Source organism: Podarcis gaigeae, assembly GCF_964106915.1.
Source record: "Podarcis gaigeae genome assembly, chromosome: 10".
NCBI classification, from domain to species: domain Eukaryota; kingdom Metazoa; phylum Chordata; class Lepidosauria; order Squamata; family Lacertidae; genus Podarcis; species Podarcis gaigeae.
This window is the reverse complement of record NC_139686.1, coordinates 8,363,095-8,383,895: the sequence shown is the minus strand read 5'-3', so window position 1 is coordinate 8,383,895 and position 20,801 is coordinate 8,363,095. Positions and strand designations below refer to the sequence as shown.

At 44.8% G+C, this 20,801-nt stretch overlaps 1 protein-coding gene across 2 annotated transcripts in view; it reads left to right on the top strand.

The window, feature by feature from the left end:
* Positions 1–20,801, top strand: part of MKLN1 (muskelin 1) — a 100,174-nt gene that overhangs the window by 43,158 nt on the left and 36,215 nt on the right. For both annotated transcript variants that reach the window (XM_083700257.1, XM_083700258.1), the window contains 4 exons: positions 2,129–2,241; positions 11,462–11,674; positions 12,364–12,585; positions 13,530–13,659. In XM_083700257.1, the coding sequence (XP_083556383.1) occupies positions 2,129–2,241; positions 11,462–11,674; positions 12,364–12,585; positions 13,530–13,659 (678 nt within the window). The remainder of the gene's footprint in view (positions 1–2,128; positions 2,242–11,461; positions 11,675–12,363; positions 12,586–13,529; positions 13,660–20,801) is intronic.

Sequence of the window (20,801 nt, the reverse complement as noted above, 5' to 3'; positions counted from 1 at the left end):
CAGATGTCTTTGAATTAATATGTTAATATTTTATTTCAATAAGTAGTTTTGGCATGGAATCATTCGGGTCAGCTTAAGCACCTACCCCGACAAAGCAGCCATTTCGCCCCAAATGTCTTTAGGGAACACTTTTCACACCAGCCTGTCTGCTAAGACAGAAGGCTCTGAGGCCTGCCATCACCCTACGTGAACCGAGAAGACAGCCCAGGAAACACCCAGCACTTTCTCTCCTGTGTCTGCGCATTGCTTGAGAAGATCAGTTGTGGGAGGCAGGTGTTCTGCTGCCCTCCAGTGTTTTAGACTACAATTCCCATCAGCCCCAGCCAGGAGCTGGTCTAAATGCTATATTCTGTGCCAACTGCATTGCAGTTGCCAAAAGATGCTAACTTAAAAAAAAAAATGGAGCAGGGTTTCTTTTTCTTTACATTGCAGGGCATTGGACTAGGTGACCCTCAGGTTCCCTTCCGACTCTACAACATAGCTGTCAACGTTTCCCATTTTTTAAGGGAAATTCCCTTATTCCGAATAGGATTCCTCGCAAGAAAAGGGAAAAGTTGACAGCTATGCTTTACAATTCTATTATTCTTCTCTGACCTCTTTCACCTGTTTTGCGGTAGTTGGGAGGCTCTTAACCTGTGACCTGGGCAGCCCTTGTGTAGCGTTTTCCATTCTCTAGCAGTAGGGAAAAAAGCAGTAGTGCTCTGGCTGGAGAAAGCATAAAGACACTGGGGAGCAGGTTGTGGTAGACATTCCCGTGGCACAATAGCTCCTCCAGCCGCCATCACGATCTCCCTACTCCTCTTCCTCCTGAGGTCCACCGGGTTTATCTGTGGTTGTGATTCCGCTCCATCACTCTTTCCAAAGTGGTTTCCTTCTCTGATAGGTGTAAAGCTGAGCCACACTTAGGATAAAGGTTTGGGAACTGGAGGAAATGTGCGACCAGGTGCCAAATAACCACTGACTAATTCGCCCACCACTTTTGGATAGCTGATATTTTACAGGGCCAAGTGCAGCCCTTCGCGCTTCTGTATCTGCCCCTTGGATGTCTCCCCTGGCCATTCTCTAACCCTACTTTGTACCCCAATTGTTTTCACCTATAACTCTGATAATGCTTCCTGCTTGTCTGGTTGGAAGATAGAAAGGTGTGTGTGTATGTCTGTAAAGAAAAGACCCTACAGCAAATATAAAATTTGCATTTGTTGCTCCATCCACTTTTGCTTCTGGCTATGCCCACATGCAGCATCTGGACCTCCAGTGGCTGCCTAGAAAGGAATGTGGCCCTTGGGCTACAAAAAGTCCCCACCTCCCCACTTGCTCACCTTTCTCCTCTCAAAGTCCTTTCTTTCCACACCGCTTAGGAAGTATAGGAAGGGGATAAATGTTTGGATGTCTTGGGAGGGCGTGTAGGCAGAACTGGCCCAGGTGCTACCACTTGCCAACCTATAATGTAATTGTCTTATGACTGAGATGAACTCCCTCCATTTACTAAAGTATAGACTTAACTCAGAAATTGCAACTTCTCTTTGCTCTTTGTGAAGGAACGTAAGAGGTCAGGACATCTCTATGGGCCTCTGTGCACTTACCCTGCTTGAATCCTAGGTGTGTAAGAGGTTCACTTGAGTGTCCCTCAATCCTTTCTTTTTTATCTGATTGGACAGCATTGTTCACTCCCACCTCTCTTTGGTCCGTTAGAGCTACTCAGTGCCTCTCTTAGCACAAAACCAGATCCTTTTCATATAGATAGTGTCAAAGCCTACATGCTTCTAAAACCTCCAAATGGTTAGGGACGCAGCCCACCAGGAACGTCTTGACCAATCCCCATTAGAATACAGCTAGCTTTTTACATTAAGTGTTTGCCACCAGCTTCCTAATGGATAAGTTATCATATTCCGAAGGAAGTGATACTCAGGGAAGTTTTCTTTGGAGTCGACCCGTTGAAATTAAGGAACATGACTAAATTAGGTCCATTAATTTCCGTAGGCCTCCACTGATTTAAACTTGGTTGAGTGCCACCCTGAAATTTGGAAAGTGTTTATAGATGTTGCAAGCAAACATTCTAACGATGATCTCATGCTTCAATCTGTTTTGTTCACAAACTAATGCCTTTTTTTCCTGAAATTTTGATTAGAAACAGTATATTTGTTTGGCGGCTGGGACGGGACTCAGGACCTGGCTGACTTCTGGGCCTACAGCGTGAAGGAGAACCAGTGGGCGTGTATATCAAGGGATACTGAAAAAGAGGCAAGTTTCAAGCATTTTCTTATGAGTGCGCCATGTGACCAGAGCCTGGTGTTTGCCAAGGCAACACAATTCTTAAAAACACCCTGATTGTAGCTCAGCCTTGAGCCAGCAGTGATGTCGGAAACTTAACATTCCCATCCCCTCCGTGCTTGTTCTAAGAGAATATGAAGTCATGACCCTTTTTGGATTTCAAATGCATTTCATAATAGTTGATGGAAAAGTTTGGCCATTCCATTGCCGAGAAATAAACAAGATGCTTTGGCAGAACAGAATGATAATATTTTTTTTTAATGAAGAGTTTGGAGCTGATGGGAGACATCAGTACCGAAAGCTACTACTGGATGTCTCCAAATATACATGCAGAAGAAGCACTTAACTAAATGAAACTTTGGGAAGAGACGAGTATCTGGAAGTTGGATGGTTTTTAAATGGGTTTTACTTGAGTAAAACTTGGAAGACTTTTCTCTTCTCCCCTCCCCTCTCCCAGGGACTGAACTGGTGCAGCAGAATGGCTAAGAGAGAGTGAGGAGTGAATCAGGGAGTCCTTGGCTTAACTCTCCTCCAGGCAGTACAAAGGTGGCCTTGGACAACTCTCTCAGCCTCGGGCTTCTGTATCGGGGGTACAGTACTGGCCTGCCTTCCAGGATGGTTGCAGAAATGGCACAAAAAAATGTAGGCAGAATATGTTGGACACTTGAAAGCAGCATGTAAATGCTAAGGATTAGTTCCTAACCAAGCTTCCACTAGTGGGAGCATCTCAGGAGCAGAGTTCTGCTCATGGGATGTATCTACCAGTGGAAGGCATAGGGGAAGACTTTGATCAATTTCCCCTTGTCCTTATATCCCTGGAGGGTCGGGCCACAGTGTTAGAAACTCAGATATATAAGCTAGGTGCCAAATGACTCCTTAAACTAAGGTTGCAGTTTCCAAAACAGAATGTCTTGTTGCCATTTTGGGGCAAGATGGTTCCAAAGTCTTAATTTTTCAGGCAATGGACTGACTGATCTGGCTAGTTCAGATGACAACCTTGAGCTAGGTTGAGAGCTTTGAGAACTTAAAGAAGAAAAGTCACTTGACCCAGGGACAGTCCACATGTCCATCGACCTATTTCACCCTCTTTTTCTTAACGGCGACTGCTCCTGCTCAGGCTGCACAGAAAAAGCATTTTGCTTCTAGAAATTCATTCTGATTGTGCAGATAAAATACAACTGATGGGGTAGTAGCATGTGAAAACAGTGCAGATCGAATGATCCCCAGATGGTGGAGATGTCAGGCACAATCCTGTCACCCTTGCATCCTCACTTGGTCACAAATGGCTGATAGCTAGGTGCAAAATGCACCTGGCGCCTGGCTAATTTCGAACACTGTTGGGCAGCCCTCTTGCGTGCCACCTACTCCCTTGTATGCTCTGCTGGATCCCCATTCCTCCTGCAAATGGAAGGAGGCCTCCTGATCATAGAGGGTTAGTTAAGGAGGAGATCTAAGTGTATGCTGTGTGTGTTAAATCTGCTGCGTAAGCCAGTATTTTACTATTTTGAAGGAGGGTATGGTGTAGCTCTCCTCTTGCAGATGAGAAGCAAACTCTCTACTAAGAGCAGTCGGTGTGCTTCTGGGCCAGGAAACTCACGCTTCTGGACTGTGACAAAAATCTCGAGGCCAACTGCAAAGGTCACGGTTGGAAAGGGATAAATAAGCTCAACAAGGGAGATGCTTCCAATGTTCTTGTGAGAGGAAGGGCAGCTTGTTCATAAACAAGCCACTAAAAGGAACAATCTGTTGTACTGGGTTGTTGAGAATATCAAATGGATTCTAAGAAAAAAAAAGTTTTGCTTTTGAATTATAACATGTTTATTCAAATCCTGAACCTCAGCGCTGGTATTGCATGTGAGGCTTAGGCTGCAATCTTGTTCAGTTATTTTTGGGGTAGACTCCAGTGAGCTTAGTTAGACTTACTTCTCAGTAGGAACAGGCTATTAATTGCCACTTTAAAGGCTGTGAATGGGGATTTTCTTTGGCAGGCAACTACAGGTTACCAGAAAGCTTTAGAATAAGTTATTCCCTTGGTGTCTCCAGATTTGTAACACCTGTAAGTGAGAATATGTTGAAACCCCTGCTCTGCATCACCTTGATCTTGGCTTCTTGCGCCAGCTTGCCTGCAGGATCGAAGCATGGGGCTGGGAAGAAGAGAAGAAGGTACATTTGACCAGAGTTTAGATGGCCTGACTTGGGTTATGTGCCCATTACTGTAAAGAAACAACTGAGGCCAATTTGTAGCTAATGCTCATGCAAGCTTGTTTCCCTATATTCGGTTAAGATCTTGCAAGATTTGCGGCAGCCTGACTTGGTGGCCTGGCCTGTTCTGTGGACAGGGTTGGAGAGAGCATGCATATTTGTATAGGAAACGAGGATGATCTTCCTAAGACAGCATGTCAACTAAGATGGCAGATACCTATGCCTCTCATACTATGCGATGTCCCAGAGCTGGGAGGAGCTAACAGGGTGTGGCAGCATGAGGAAGGAGCAAGCATCGTAATAATTGGGGACATTTGAGATCCCAGGAGGGGGTGGGATTCCATCCTTCTATATAGGCTTTACATACAATGAAACATGAACTGCCGAATGACACGTGCACCTTAAAAGAACTGACACTGGGACCAGAAACCTGAAAACTGAACCCAGAGCACGGAAGAACATTTTTCACTTGTTTATGGTTAATATCCACCACCGTGAGATGGCTGTGCATGGCTATAGATGAAAAGCAGGCAGTAGTGTAAAGCACTTTAGACAAAGGAACCAAAGGAAGTTCAGGGACAACAGTCAGTCCATTCTATTTTACCAAACAGGTGAGAGAACTTGGGGTAGAACAGGGCTTATATTGCAATCCTGTTGAGTCTGCATGTGGAGAAACCTAGACTTGATCGCTGATCAGCCATGAAATTTAGCAGATGACTTCAGGCCAAGTCTCTTGACTGAGGACTTGTTCACATGCATCACCCTCAATGCCTTAGGAACACTTTCAGCTGCCCTTTGAACTGCCACCGTTGTGTTCTTGGGTGATGTGAAAGCTTTCAGCTGCATCTTCCTAGTATATGCAGGTGATCGGGCAAGGTTGGGACCAAATGGAGAAGGTGTGTGTTTGAATGGTGGTGTGCCTATAGCCTTCAGTTTGGTAGTGGCTCCGTTATAAACTTGCCTAATTTTTTGCTCTCAAAAAAATAAGCCAAGATTGCCAAGGGAGTCAGTCCATTGTACCAGATTGGTTGAAAAAGAAGCCATGGGGACCCATTGCTGAATCCTACCGTGATCTATTTTGCATTTCTTCGCTTTTGTCAGAGCGGACTGAAGTGGGCCGAGGGGTGTGGTACCATCCTCTTGGGATTGCGCCACTTCAAAACACCATTGAAGAAGAACTTAATTTTTGAATGCTCACCCCAGAAAACATAACACTTGGAAGAAGCCTTGGCTTAGAACCCTTTTCTCCCAACCATCTTGAGATGAGCTTAATCTTTCCTCATTGCAGCTGTTTGGTGTCCCTAAGGTCTTGTTTGAACACTTGGGTCTTTGGTTCTGCGTTTATCCTGCCCTGAGGATAGAAAAGTGAGAGCATGGCTGCTGGAATGTTGGAGGAGGATAAAAATTGTTGTCTGGTGACGGCTTACGATGCAGAAGCACATGTTTGTTTTTGCAAGGACACGGCAAAGGTTGATGTCATAGTATCCTGCTGGTAATGTCTCTCATGCAATAGAAGCCTCTGGTGACCTAGACTTCTCGGTGGATCAGTCTCCAAAGGAGCTTGCTAGTCCTAAAGCTAGCTGGAATCCAGACATTGTGTAACAAGGTGATCCAGCATAAAGAGGTCACAGTATAGTCCACAGTTTTTTAACCTTGGGTCCAGATATTGTTGGATTCCAACCACTCATCATCTCCAGCCAGATGAGACAGTGGTCACGGATAATGGGAGTCCAACAATACCTGGGAACCCAAGGTTGAAGAAAGCTGATACAGCCAAATGTATGAAAGTAAAGCTTCTACACCCATGCACAATTATTATGTAAGCTTTCCAAGAGGAGGAGATGGGTTTACTAGTCAAAAATAAGATTACAGACTGAAATGGCAGCTTTGTAATCATGTGTGATTTTTATAAAGGGACTTGGGCCAGGTTTACATATTATATTAAATGCAGTGCCAAAAAGTCAGCAACTGTATGTTTCATTCTTCCCTCCCTCTCTGTAGCATCCAGGGTGACTTACACACATATCTTGCTGTTGAATGTCACCCAGGAAATGTAATGCAGCTCAGCAGCTTGGACTATTCAAATAGGTGCAGGGAATAAAATCACCACCCTGAGTTTAATTCTAAAAATGAGGCAACGCCAGCCGAAAGCCTGAAAAATATTTCAGATTTCTTGGCGGCAGCATCAGTTTAGGCAGTTGGGCAATCAGTCAATCAAGTTACGCTTGTCATCTCTTGGAACTATGGGACACATCTTTTGTGGTTATTCCTGAGCTGCAATTCATGGTGATGTTCCTAGAACGATTTGCTCCTTTTGGCTGTCATGCGATTTTTCATGCCATGTTGGTGGTCTGTCTGAGAAATGGTGGAAGGACTTCCTTTTTGCATTGATAGGCATAAAACCTCAAAACAGCCCTAGGACAAACTGTGCTGAGAGCACTTGGAGCATGAAGCAGTGGCCCCGCTTTGGGTTTGAGTTGTCTGGTCCCAGTGCTCTTCCCTTGCTAAATCATAAATTGCATTTTGTTTGTTTGTATTAAATGAAACACCAATAAAAAGCATTTAAAAAATATAAATCATAAATTGTTCATTAGCATTTAATAGAAGCAGCACAATAAACAAATGAGTTTAACTGTTTTCTGTGTTGGCTTTTATCTCTTGTCCTGTTTTAGTAGGAGTCGCTGTGCCATTAATATTTTGTGGACTGGGTCCCCCACAGAATAATCAGAGGAGGTGGAAATGACTGACAAACTAATAAACAACTGGCTGTGCAAATAGTTGGACTTTACAATATATTTGTTGCTTGCAATCAGTGGTAACAGCCTTTTTATCACTGCGTTTTGATTGCATGTCAGAATTCTATGTGGGGGCGGGGGGAAGGGAACACAGCACAGACTTGTTTCTTGGGTCTTCTGACTACTAGGTCTGCCAAAGGAGCTAAAGGGGACGGACTTTAAAGATGCTGATCTTGAAGATAGTCTTGCTTCAGAAGGAATGGAAATAAATATTTTAAGCAGAGTCGAATATTTCTGGAACACAGAACAAAACGGAAGCAGTAAATAAAACCTTTCAGAACCAGTTCATGGTTAGGGCTTAAATTTTAATTAAAAGAGGGAGGTGTGGGGGTTATTTCTTATTTTGTTGTTGTTTAGTCGTGTCCGACTCTTCGTGACCCCCTGGACCAGAGCACGCCAGGCACTCCTGTCTTCCACTGCCTCCCGCAGTTTGGTCAAACTCATGTTCGTAGCTTCGAGAACACTGTCCCACCATCTCCTCCTCTGTCGTCCCCTTCTCCTTGTGCCCTCCATCTTCCCCAACATCAGGGTCTTTTCCAGGGAGTCTTCTCTTCTCATGAGGTGGCCAAAGTATTGGAGCCTCAGCTTCAGGATCTGTCCTTCCAGTGAGCACTCAGGGCTGATTTCCTTCAGAATGGATAGGTTTGATCTTCTTGCAGTCCATGGGACTCTCAAGAGTCTCCTCCAGCACCATAATTCAAAAGCATCCATTCTTTGGTGATCAGCCTTCTTTATGGTCCAGCTCTCACTTCCATACATCACTACTGGGAAAACCATAGCTTTAACTATACGGACCTTTGTTGGCAAGGTATACTTTAATTTCTCTGTCTATGATTTGTTTGCTACCCATAAAGCAGGTGTAAATAACTGGTGGCCTTTTAGATTTTGCTGAAGAATTAAGAATACCGTATAAAGTGCAACAACATTAAATAAATACAAATGAGACAATATCATACAGTAACATTGTGATAGTCTGTCTGAAACTACTTATTTTTAAAGATTATGGATGAGATCCAAATACATCAGAGAAGACCCATTGTCAAGTCCATTGATGTAAGTGGGTCTGTGCTCTGACAATGCCTAACATTGGATTGTTCCCAAGGGGTAATTTAAATTCTTTAAAATCCAATTTTGCACTATGTTTGTGTTCACTCTATGTTTTCTTTCTGTGAGAACTATATTCTAAAATGAGGAGGGGGTGTGAGTGAAGAACAGCAATCATTCTCCAAAGAATTGAATTCTGGGATTTCAGAGCTGTTGCCTGCACAAGAACCGTTCTGTGTTCTGCTGCACCTTTTAAGCTTGTTCCGGACAGAATTGTTATCTGTAAATAAGACCAGCGTAACACAATATGCTTGCTCCCTATGAAGAAAGCATGCATTCTGCCATTTGACAGCTGCCTGTTTTTTGCCGCCTGTTCTTTTATTTTGAGTTGGCAACAGCACCCAGGCATGTCTGCACACAGCAAAGCAAACATTTGGCTGCACTTATTTTACACCACAATGTCCCCAGGTGCCACTCTTGTGGACTTGAGAAGAATCCTCCTGAATCGGATGAAACCACCTATGTAGTTCACCATAAACAGTCCATGGTTTTGAATGCTGCACTTAAACCGACCCCTGTCTAAATTGGCACTGCTTTGCTTTAATACTATTTCATTTCAAAACAGAAACTGCCACGAAGAACTCATATGAATATCGGACAGCAAAATGATTTGCAGTGTGTCGTCACAGATGGCGTTGAAAAAGGCTACGTTTGGATGTAGCAGTAAAACATAGTTGGCATCTGGAGAACAAGCCTCGCCTGTGAGCTTCTTAGTGACTGAAGTTAATTTGAGTTGGGGACTTTCCTAGTATACTAGCTCTCTGTCCTACATTTTCAGAGGGGGGTGGGGAGAGTCCCGAATAGCACTGGAGATAGAGGAATGACTTGTTATGGTCACTCCCATTTTCTCCGTTTCCCCTTCACTCCTTTGTATCCGGCAGTTCGGAGCCAAAGTATTTGCAGTCGAATGCAGTCTCTGTTCCAGACTTCCTGTTCCTTTCTTGTGAAAAGCGCTAGCAAGATCTCTCAGCAGCCCGGGCATGTAGCATCCTGCAGCATGTTACATGATCAGTGTTCTTAAGAGCCTTTCCTCCTCAACTCCTTCGCAGGCAAAGCTCCTTAAGACCAAACATTTCGTTTGAAAGCTTAATTCCAAAATCGTGAAGGCAAAGATTCTGCCTCCCAAAGTTCAGTTCCTTTCTTACTCATGCAAGTGGTTCGGAGGGTGATGTGTTGTGAAGCCCACAGGGACATGAATTCAAGCTTTCCCTTCCAGAAGCAGGGCTTAAGTCTATCATAAATACACACCACACCATTTACTACATTTACTTTCTTCTTAAATAGGCGAAGGTAAACAAGGCATTTTGGCATGCTAGGAGCTGCCTTGCTTTTGATCTTGTTCTTCCGTGTTTTGAATTATAATTGGAGAAAGGACCTTTGGTCACAGCAAAACCCACTTGTTTGCATTGGCAGGGACTTGTTCATAGAACAGCCTGGACCAAAATATTGTGCTTGGGCACAGGATACGTGACTCTTGAAAACGTGGTCCGTCCGCTCGCTCTTGCATTTGGGGATTTTGGTTTCAAATCAGGGAGTTAACTAGAAACAGCCCATTTTGCTGTTCTCAGTCAGGTTGACATTGTCTAGAATAGCGTCCTTAGTTGCTTGTTCTCTTTTAGCTCATGCTATATGAAATTTCAAAGCTCCTTTTTCTGACTAAGATTTTAGCTCACTCATTCTTTCAGCCTCAAGCCTAAAAGAAGTATATTGCTGTAGTTATGAATAGATGTTTCTAGGGCTAGGCCTGCCAAAACATTCCCATGGGAAGGCTCTGGAGCGATTCCCAGGAAGGAATGAAGAACCAATTGGATTTTGCAAGGAAAGGTCAGCAGGGTCTTCTATGTTACGTTCTTCCATCAGCCCAGTGCACTTCCATGGAAGGGGAAAAGTTGCGTCGGAATTGGCTTCTACTCTTGGCTTTTGTGGAAAGGCAATCCTAACACTTCATAAGTAGCTATGCATTGCGTTAACTTGGCTGCCTTGGAGCAAAGGCTTGGCTGTTTCTTGTAGAATTTCCTTTCTGGGGGAGGTTTTCCAGGCTCGTTCTGATGAGGCTTTTAGAAGATGAGTGAAAGCGTTAAAATTCCACACGCTGTGCTTGCATTGGGACCGATGTCACCCCAGTTCTCGCAAAGTAACATGCAAGGTGATAAACCAATGTGTGGACTGTACTCATAAAAGACTGTCCATGGAGGCTTGCGTTATCAAATGCCTTGAAAAAGAAATACATCATTGCATATAGGAGGCTTGGCACATCCAGATTTTAATTCATCATCACCATCATTTTATGCAATCCCTTCCAACTCTACAATTCTATGATTTTACAACAAAAGCAGTAATAAACAATAAATAAAACACATCAAAAAGTAAAGAATATTGAACAAGTTCAACATCAACCATAAGATCTAAAAGATACAAAAAATTAATATCAACAACAGCAAGAAAAACCCATAAGCAATACCCCAGCCCAAGAGTCAGCTTGGGTGCTAATACGTGATAATTCTTATTTTTATTTTACATCTCATTTCCTTCAGAGTTTTCCTTGTTTCCTCAGCTCCAGGAACCCTGTAATGTTAGTCAGACTGAGAAAAGTGAGTCTAGTCTTGTCCAGTCTAACCCAGTATTAGAAATTAAGTAGGTAAAATAAATATGGGGAAAGCAAAATGACACTTAGAGAAGGATCTGAAATATTTCCCTTGAAGCTTGAATTTGTTTTATTCTGGATTTGATGTTTTAATTGCCTTGAGATTTTCCCCCTCTAAAATATAAAGCGGTCAGTGTTAGAAACTGAGATTTGAAAGCTAGGAGCGAAGAAATTGCTCAGAAACCGCTCGCGCTAATGAAATTCCCTGTTGCAAAATGCGCCTAGAACAATGGGAGTTTCGAACACTGAAAGTGGTATAGAAATGAAATTAGCAGCAGCAGCAAATCTCACTGCTAGAAAGGCCCCTAGGCATTCCATTGTGGCAACCGTAACCCAGGTTTAAGGTGCCATCTGGCAATTAACTTATATACGTGAGTTTCTAACACCCCTAGCCCATGTTGGCTGTGAGACGTGACTAGCTATCTGTTTTCTCTCTGCTCCGTAGAATGGCCCCAGCGCCAGGTCCTGCCACAAGATGTGCATTGACATCCAGCGGAGGCAGATCTACACGCTGGGCCGTTACCTGGATTCCTCCGTGAGGAACAGCAAGTCTCTGAAAAGCGACTTCTATCGCTACGACATCGACACAAACACGTGGATGTTGCTCAGCGAGGACACCGCTGCGGACGGAGGCCCCAAGCTCGTGTTTGACCATCAGGTCTGAAGGTGTTACATACCATGAAAGGGGGAGAAGGCCCCTGCTCCAAGGGTTTTACAGTCAGGCAGACAGAGGATGGGAAGGAAACGTAATTTCAGTCAGGGGTTTGTTGAAGTAGGTTATTGGGACTGGGGGCTGAATGGAACGGAGGCTGTAGCTACTGTTCAGCAAGGCCCTGATTGGCCCTGTTAGAAGTTTGAATGGAGATTTGGTGTCTTCAGTACAGTGGTACCTCGGGTTAAGTACTTAATTCATTCTGGAGGTCCGTTCTTAACCTGAAACTGTTCTTAACCTGAAGCACCACTTTAGCTAATGGGGCCTCCCGCTGCCCCCGCACAATTTCTGTTCTCATTCTGAAGGGAAGTTCTTAACCCGAGGTACTATTTCTGGGTTAGCGGAGTCTGTAACCTGAAGCATATGTAACCTGAAGCGCCTGTAACCCGAGGTACCACTGTATTCTGATTCTTAAAGGCTCTCTTCTCTGTTCACTGTGCTATGCTGTCTGCCCAGTTGTGGCTTTTTGAAGAAAAGAGGGCCTTCTGAATCCAGTTATGGGCCAACTTCAGAGCACCAAGTCAGTGGCCTCAACGAGCACTACTTGATATTTCTAAACATTGGTTTTGACATTGCATTTGTTATAGAAAAGCGTACCTTTAAGTGGTTTTTAATCACGCTGCCTCTCCTTGCAGATGTGCATGGATTCAGAGAAGCACACGATCTACACCTTTGGGGGAAGGATTTTGACGTGCAACGGGAGCGTGGACGACAGCCGAGCCAGTGAGCCACAATTCAGTGGCCTCTTCGCCTTCGACTGCCGGTGCCGGACGTGGAAACTCCTGCGAGAGGATTCCTGTAATGCTGGCCCTGAAGACATCCAGTCCAGAATAGGGCACTGCATGTTGTTCCATTCAGTAAGAACTAGCACTAAGCCCAGGCACTAGTCCATCACCCCTTAGCCTCAGTTGCATTGCAGCACTTGAAAACCCATAACAAGTGCAAAGGCAGGGCTCACAGTTGGTTAACCAACAGAGGGCCAAATTTTAATCTCCAGTATTGTGAACTCAGGGAATGTTGGCTTCCTTATTTCCAAATTGCTGTGGATCTGGTATGCTATTGTAATAGGAAATGAGAGGAAGTTTGAAAGGTTGCCTTTTCTTCTGAACAAGTGCCAGCTTTTGCTTGTTGAAAGGTGTCTCTCTTTTCTCTTAACTCAAAAATACATTGAGCAGCTGGGGATAATGTTGGGATTTTAATTTCATCTACGGAATCTTCTGAGTTAACATCAAGGTAGTGTAGCAATCCCTGTTACACACATTTTTGCCTGTGTAATCCTTTTGAGGTCCGTTCTGTAGTGTTTTGCTCCCTTTTCTAAGCTCCCAGAAAGCAGCTGCTGAGCCCTTCTTAATGTTCAGCCAGAATAGTAAGTTGGCCATAACCTTACAAGTTAGTATAAATACATAACTTTAAAACTGGACCAGTTTGCTGTTTTTGCAGCTGAACATCTGGCAGGATTCTGTGAACAGCAGATTGTAATAGTGACATTTAAAGTCCTCATTTTTCTCCCCCTCTGCCTAAATTATGTTAGTCTATTGTTATCATATATAGTATATATTATTAAAGTGTACCGCTTTGTAATAAATTCCTAAATTTAATCAACAAAGTAATAAATCAATTATACAGCTAAAGGGCAAAAATAACTTAAGCACAGGGTTCATTTCTGAGTGGTTCCTACTAAGTTTCCAGAGAGGTTTGGCTTGAGAGCAGCTGAGGTGCGCTGCATTGGCATCTGAACTGCAAGCCGTGTGCTCACAAGTTTCCTCCTGGACACTCAAATTCCACCTTTTCTTTCCTTCAGAAAAATCGTTGCCTGTACGTGTTTGGAGGCCAGAGGTCGAAAACATACCTGAACGATTTCTTCAGTTATGATGTAGACAGCGATCACGTGGATATCATCTCGGATGGGACCAAGAAAGATTCAGGGATGGGTGAGTGGCTTCGCTGCATATGTTTGAATTCCTGTCCGTGCTAATGGTAGGAAGGTGGCTGCCGTATGATGCGGCGCTTCAACGGCTCATTTGCATAGCCAGAGATACCTAGCATTATTTCAGAGGCAATTTGGCAATACTCTTAGGGTCACAACACAGAATTGGCAGCCCTCCCCCTATTCGATAGCACCTCAAGTTGCTGTCTAAGATACTTGTGGGGTCAGATCTCGCATTGTGTTCATCGCACAAAAGCAAATGACTGAGTCCCTTTGTAGGATCAGGACTGTGGTGTGTGGAGCCGATGGAAACTTCTCTACTGAGGGTAGCTTTGGTTTGGGGTGGATTTTTGTTAGAGCTGCCGAATGAGGAAACCATTAACCCCCACCCCCATGTGTTCCACATCCCTGATCCATCTGAGCCCCCGCCTCTTCTTCACGGCTTGGCAGCTTTTTGCATTTTCAAAACTGCACATATTAATTGCTTTCGTGCATTTGAAGGGAATAATAATAATAATAGTAATTTATTATTTGGCGTGCTCTGGTCCAGGGGGTCACACAGAGTCTAAACGACTAAACGACTAAACAACAATAACAAAATTAAACATTAAAAGCTTCCCTAAACAGGGCTGCCTTCAGATGTCTTTGAAAAGTCTGGTAGTTGTTTTTCTCTTTGACATCCGGTGGGAGGGCATTCCACAGGACAGTCGCCACTACCAAGAAGGCCCTCTGCCTGGTTCCCTGTAACTTGGCTTCTTGCAGCGAGGGAACCGCCAGAAGGCCCTCGGAGCTGGACCTCAGTGTCTGGGCAGAATGAGAACACGTAGTCCAGCCTCCGTTCCTAGAAAAGTAACAGTTTTCATCATCGTAAATGGTGCAGATGTTGATCCAGAGAGAGGGAAAGAGGGGGTGAAATGAGAATTATTCCAAAGTTGTATTTTGATAACTAGCTTTACCAAGTAGAGAATTATGTATATAAATGAGCAGGGCTGCAAACAACACTACTGTCTTTCCCGAGCCCCTGTTAGATTACAAAGAGTTGTGCTGGTCTTTAGGTGGCAGATGCATGAATGGGCTCTCACTGGATCATAGTAATGATTGTTGCTGAAATAAGGTGCAGAGGGCTGTCAGATTCCCAAAAGAAAAGTGTGAGTTAGGGTGGGTGATGTCAGGTGGACAGCTTAACCCTTGAAGCCTGCCTTCCCTACAACACCACCTGGAGTGAGTGCCATGGCCCCATCTCTTGAAATCGCACCTCCTTTTGGTACGACAGCATGTGGCTTCTTGTTTTTAGCAAACACCTGTGATGAGTTCACTTTCCGTTGAAAGCAGACCCCATCTTATGGCTAAGCACGTTCAGCCATGTTCTCCTGGCCAGATACATTAATTGCATGTTCCAGTTAGACAAAGGAGAACAACATAATTAGCCTCTGCCATTTTTTTTAAAGAGAAAAACTGTCCTGCTTACTTTGAATAGCAGACTTTGTTATCGAGTGACTCATTTAGAAATCATGAATGAATAGAATGCCAGTTTTACCATCCTCATGTGTCTACAAAAGTAAATAAACAGCTCTGAACATTTCCCTTGTTTGTGAATTAGAATTAGCCTCCCAACAAGGAAGAACAAAAGCCCATTATAGTCAAAACTGCAAATGCTGACGACAAGTTGCTTTCGTTAGAGGGGCTTGGTTTTCAGTGATTTTGAACACAAGCAGAGGTCCCTCTTCCCATCCTCTCCCCTAGATTGACACTCCTACATTAACCAGTTATCCTAATTATAACTCATAATTGTTGTCTGTGCGCATGCGCACTTGCATGCACCTCCCCACACATGTATGTATGTCTGTCTCAGCAATGCTCGCTGTGTAAACATTCACAGATTTTTCAGTTTTTGAAACATTGCAACCAAGTACCTCTAATTTCCCAAGGGTTGCAGAGGGACATCATCTGGTTAGGGCACATAAAGAAGATACAAAAGCATGTCTGGCACATCAAAATTCCAGACTGGCCCCTTTGGCATCCAGACTTGTTTTCTTTTGTTTCCTTACTGTTCGTTTTATCTGTTGCTGTATCCTGCCCCAGTGTCCCGAGTTTCTAATTTTCATGGATAAGGCTTTTTGGTTTCACAGCACCTTAACAGCTTTATAAATAAAATAAAAAATAAAGCTGCCATTTCACAACCGTGGCTGCTTTTCAAGAACAACATGATTTGTTTTGGTTCATAGTTGGGACTGGAACCTAGAATATTATCATGCAGCCAGCATTATCTATCAGCTTTCTGTTGTTAAATGTACGATGAGTTCAATGCCTTACAGAGAATCATAATTCTTGTCAGGTGTGGGGAGGCCCTGCAAATTGGCTGTATGAATATTGTGGGCACCTGCCCCAAACCCAGTTATTTAAGCTTTCGCCTACTGATCGGAGAACAGGGAGGCTCTAGATTTAAGTCCGTGCGCTCAGCACTTACTGCACAGTGCTGAACGTTAACCCCCCTACCTTTTCCCCTTTGGTTGCCAGCAATAAGACTGTGGGTGGGAACATACCTAGTAATTTTAACGGGTAAGCCAGAAAAATAGCTGGCTCAACAGCATCTTAATGAGGGAAGCAGCTGTGACCCAGACTTGTTCAGGAAATAGGTGCCATTTTTATGTTGCTCCCCTCTCCTTTCTGGCAGTGCTGTTTCATGTATAAAAGCTGGACTTGAGAGCATTTTTGGTTCTCTCCAGCTTTGGCGGAATGCATGACAGCGTGGATAGCTTCAGTTAAGAGGCCAGGTTTTGCATAGTCATGCCATGCAAATTGAGAAGAAGGAAAAAAACGAGAGGAGAGTTCTGCACACACAACATAAACTTCTGTACTTTTGTGCCTGGGGGATCCCTTTATTTGCTGTAAAGATGGCGCCCTAAAATTTCAGTAGCTGCCAGTAATCCAATTAAAGAAATCTTAATGGATTAATCAGATGAGTTTTGAATTAATGAATTAAATCTGTATACATTTGAGTCTAGAGTAAAACGGTCTTTAAGAAAAAGCATGCTTTCTATGTTCTTTGATATGCGCATGAACTTCTCACATTACCCCAACATATATAATAATAATAATAATAATAATAATAATAATAATAATAATAATAATTTATTATTTATACCCCGCCCATCTGGCTGGGCCTCCCCAGCCACTCTGAGCGGCTTCCATAAAAGCCAAAAATACAGTAAAATATCACACGTTAAAAACGTCCCTGAACAGGGCTGCCTTAAGATGTCTTCTGAATGTCAGGTAGTTGTTTATCGCTTTGACATCTGCTGGAAGGGCGTTCCACAGGGTGGGTGCCACTACCGAGAAGGCCCTCTGCCTGGTTCCCTGTAGCTTTGCTTCTCGCAATGAGGGAACCGCCAGAAGGCCCTCGGCGCTGGACCTCAGCATCCGGGCAGAATGGTGGGGGTGGAGACACTCCTTCAGGTATACTGGACCGAGGCCGTTTAGGGCTTTAAAGGTCAGCACCAACACTTTGAATTGTGCTCGGAAACATACTGGGAGCCAATGTAGGTCTTTCAAGACCGGTGTTATATGGTCTCGGCGGCCGCTCCCAGTCACCAGTCTAGCTGCCGCATTCTGGATTAGTTGTAGTTTCCGAGTCACCTTCAAAGGTAGCCCCATGTAGAGTGCATTGCAGTAGTCCAAGTGGGAGATAACCAGAGCATGCACCACTCTGGCAAGACAGTCCGCAGGCAGATAGGGTCTCAGCCTACGTACCAGATGGAGCTGGTAAACAGCTGCCCTTGACACAGATTTGACCTGTGCCTCCATGGACAGCTGTGAGTCCAAATGACTCCCAGGCTGCACACCTGGTCCTTCAGGGGCACAGTTACCCCATTCAGGACCAGGGAATCCTCCACACCTGCCCGCCTCCTCTCCCCCAGAAACAGTACTTCTGTCTTGTCAGGATTCAACCTCAATCTGTTAGCCGCCATCCATCCTCCACCCGCCTCCAGACACTCACACAGGACCTTCACTGCCCTCACTGGTTCTGATTTAAAAGAGAGGTAGAGCTGGGTATCATCCGCATACTGATGAACACCCAGCCCAAACCTCCTGATGATCTCTCCCAGCGGCTGCATGTAAATGTTGAAAAGCATGGGGGAGAGAGAGGACAGAACCCTGAGGCACCCCACAAGTGAGAGCCCAGGGGTCTGAACACTCATCCCCCACCACCACTTTCTGAACACGGCCCAGGAGGAAGGAGCGGAACCACTGTAGGACAGTGCCCCCAGCTCCCAGCCCCTCAAGACGGTCCAGAAGGATGTTATGGTCGATGGTATCAAACGCCGCTGAGAGATCCAGCAGAACTAGGAAACAGCTCTCACCTTTGTCCCTAGCCTGCTGGAGATCATCAACCAGTGCGACCAAGGCAGTTTCAGTCCCATGATGAGGCCTGAATCCCGACTGGAAGGGATCCAAATGGTCCGCTTCTTCCAGGCGTGCCTGGAGTTGTTCGGCAACCGCTCGCTCAGTCACCTTGCCCAAGAATGGAAGATTTGAGACTGGGCGATAGTTGGCCATTGTGGCCGCATCTAAAGATGGTTTTTTAAGAAGCGGTTTAATAACCGCCTCTTTCAGCAGGTCTGGGAAGGCTCCCTCACGGAGGGAAGCATTCACCACCCCATGACGCCCATCGCCCAGTCCTTCCCGGCTAGCTTTTATAAGCCAGGATGGGCAAGGATCCAGGAGACAGGTGGTTGGTTTCACTCGTCCAAGCAGCCTGTCCACATCCTCGGAGGTAACAGATTGGAATTGATCCCACACACCTTGACTAGACAGGACTCTAGCACTCTCCCGCCCCGGCCCTGCTCCCACGGTGGAGTCTACTTCTTCCCGAATCTGAGCGATTTTATCTGCAAAAAACTTTGCAAATCATTGCAGGAGAACATGTGGCCCGTACTGGGCCCCGATGTTGCAGGTGGTATTGTAAAAGAAACCGTAGGAAAGTAGTTTTCAAATCGAAGACCCACCTTTAGTCCATGCATGCAGAGTGGCTGGGGAAACCCAGCCAGATGGGTGGGGTATAAATAATAAATTGTTGTTGTTTAGGACCCATTTCTTAATTTTTTTTACCATATATTTGTATGGGATTTGTGCTGCTCTTCTGGCCTATGATACATCAGGATGTGACCCAGTAAGTGAGCCCTGATCCACCAGTTGAAAGTAAATGCCTTGGGAGAAGAGGTGTTTTACCTTCCCTCCGCTCCTAAGATTGTGTCTGTCATTGGTGGGGTCCCCCCCCCCCTTTGGGTAATTATTTAAATTGAAAAACAAAACATTTGAAACCTAATTGGTTGCTCAGTTCATTTTTTTAAAAAAAGTTTTACATCAAAAGATCTAATTGATCACTTAAAGGCTGCAGTCTTAAGGCTGCAGTACATTGGGCCAGCCTATGACATCAGGGGCACCCTAATGCAAAACCATGAGCTCTGGTTTTAAGACAGTGTCCAGATCCAGGCCCCTGAGCAGCTTAACAGCAGCTGCCAATAGCTTCTGTCTGGTATACCTTGCTGTAACACCTTTGTGGAAGAGCTTGCACCCCCTAAAAGGTAAAGGGACCCCTGACTGTTAGGCCCAGTTGTGGCCGATTCTGGGGTTGCGGCGCTCATCTCGCTTTATTGGCCGAGGGAGCCGGCGTACAGCTTCCGGGTCATGTGGCCAGCATGACTAAGCCGCTTCTGGCGAACCAGAGCAGCACACGGAAACACCGTTTACCTTCCTGCTGGAGTGGTACCTATTTATCTACTTGCATTTTTATGTGCTTTCGAACTGCTAAGTTGGCAGGAGCAGGGACCGAGCAACGGGAGCTCACTCCGTCACGGGGATTCGAACCGCCGACCTTCTGATCGGCAAGCCCTAGGCTCTGTGGTTTTGACCACAGCGCCACCCGCGTCTCCCTAGTGACCCACAAATCTTGTTTAATAGCCCGATAGACTTATCTGACGAGGCAGACGATGGGCTATAACGGACCCAAGCCCAGTTTGTAAAACGCTTGCTGTTTCTCTCTGCTTTAATGAGGCAGAGCTTTTAACTTCATGCAGCAGTGATGCTTCTGTTTCAGTGTCCTTTGTTAGGGCAGCGGCCCCTATGTCTTGACAGCAACCCTGGCTAGAGTATTCCCAAATAGGACTGTTTAACAACATTGGTGCAAGGCATGCATGCCTTATCCTTTTGCTGTTGCAAAAGAATCCCCATTAAAACTCACAAATGTAGGTGTGTGTGAACCGGCGGGGTACACCATCGTAGCCTCTCAGTTGTATTAGTTGCAAATGCTTTTTTTTGAGAGAGAGAGGAGGGTCGGTAAAGTTGACTAAATCCCTGAAAGACAGAAGATCTTGGCTCACGTCTTCCTTCTCTGCTGCAGCAGCTTGCAGCCCAGACAGCTTAATTGCTGTGAAGTACTTTCTGATCTGGTACACCGGGCTGCCCATCAAACTCCTGCAGGGTGACCCGTTGGAGTTCGTTGATGTGACGTTGCTGTGAACGTGGCCTCTTCTATCATGCTATTGGCCAAAGTTTTGGCAACTTAGTTCTGCATAAGGGCAGCTTCCCGAGAGTGCTAAGTGCCGTTGCTTGTCTACCCTAACGGAAGCGATGGCCTTCCCTGTTTCCACCACCTGTTCCTGACCTGATTTAGCCTCCATGTGCACAGCAGTGGTGAGCTCTCCCTGCTCTTCCTTTAGATATTCAGTATTGGAAGGTAACAACTGGACAACGTAAATTGATTCTACACGCTCTAATGGTAGCTGAGACTTACAGATGGATTTCTTACAGATGGATTTCTTTGGCTAAATATGACAATATTTTGAATGAGTTTAAACAAAATGTAGTAGGCTATTAATATTTACATATTAGATAAATAATATCATACTTATAAAAGAGTGCATTGGTTAGGGTATTTTTTGTATACATATTTTTTTGTTCTCTACACATTTTTGTGCCTTTTTATCTTTATTTTCTTCTTTGTACAGTGGACCCTCTGGATACGGATTTAATTCGTTCCGGGGGTCCGTGCGCACCCTGAAAAATCTGTAACCAGAGGTGCTGCTTCTGTGCACGTGTGCGGCGCGATAGAGAAATACTTCCGCGTTTGCCGCTTTCACAACCTGA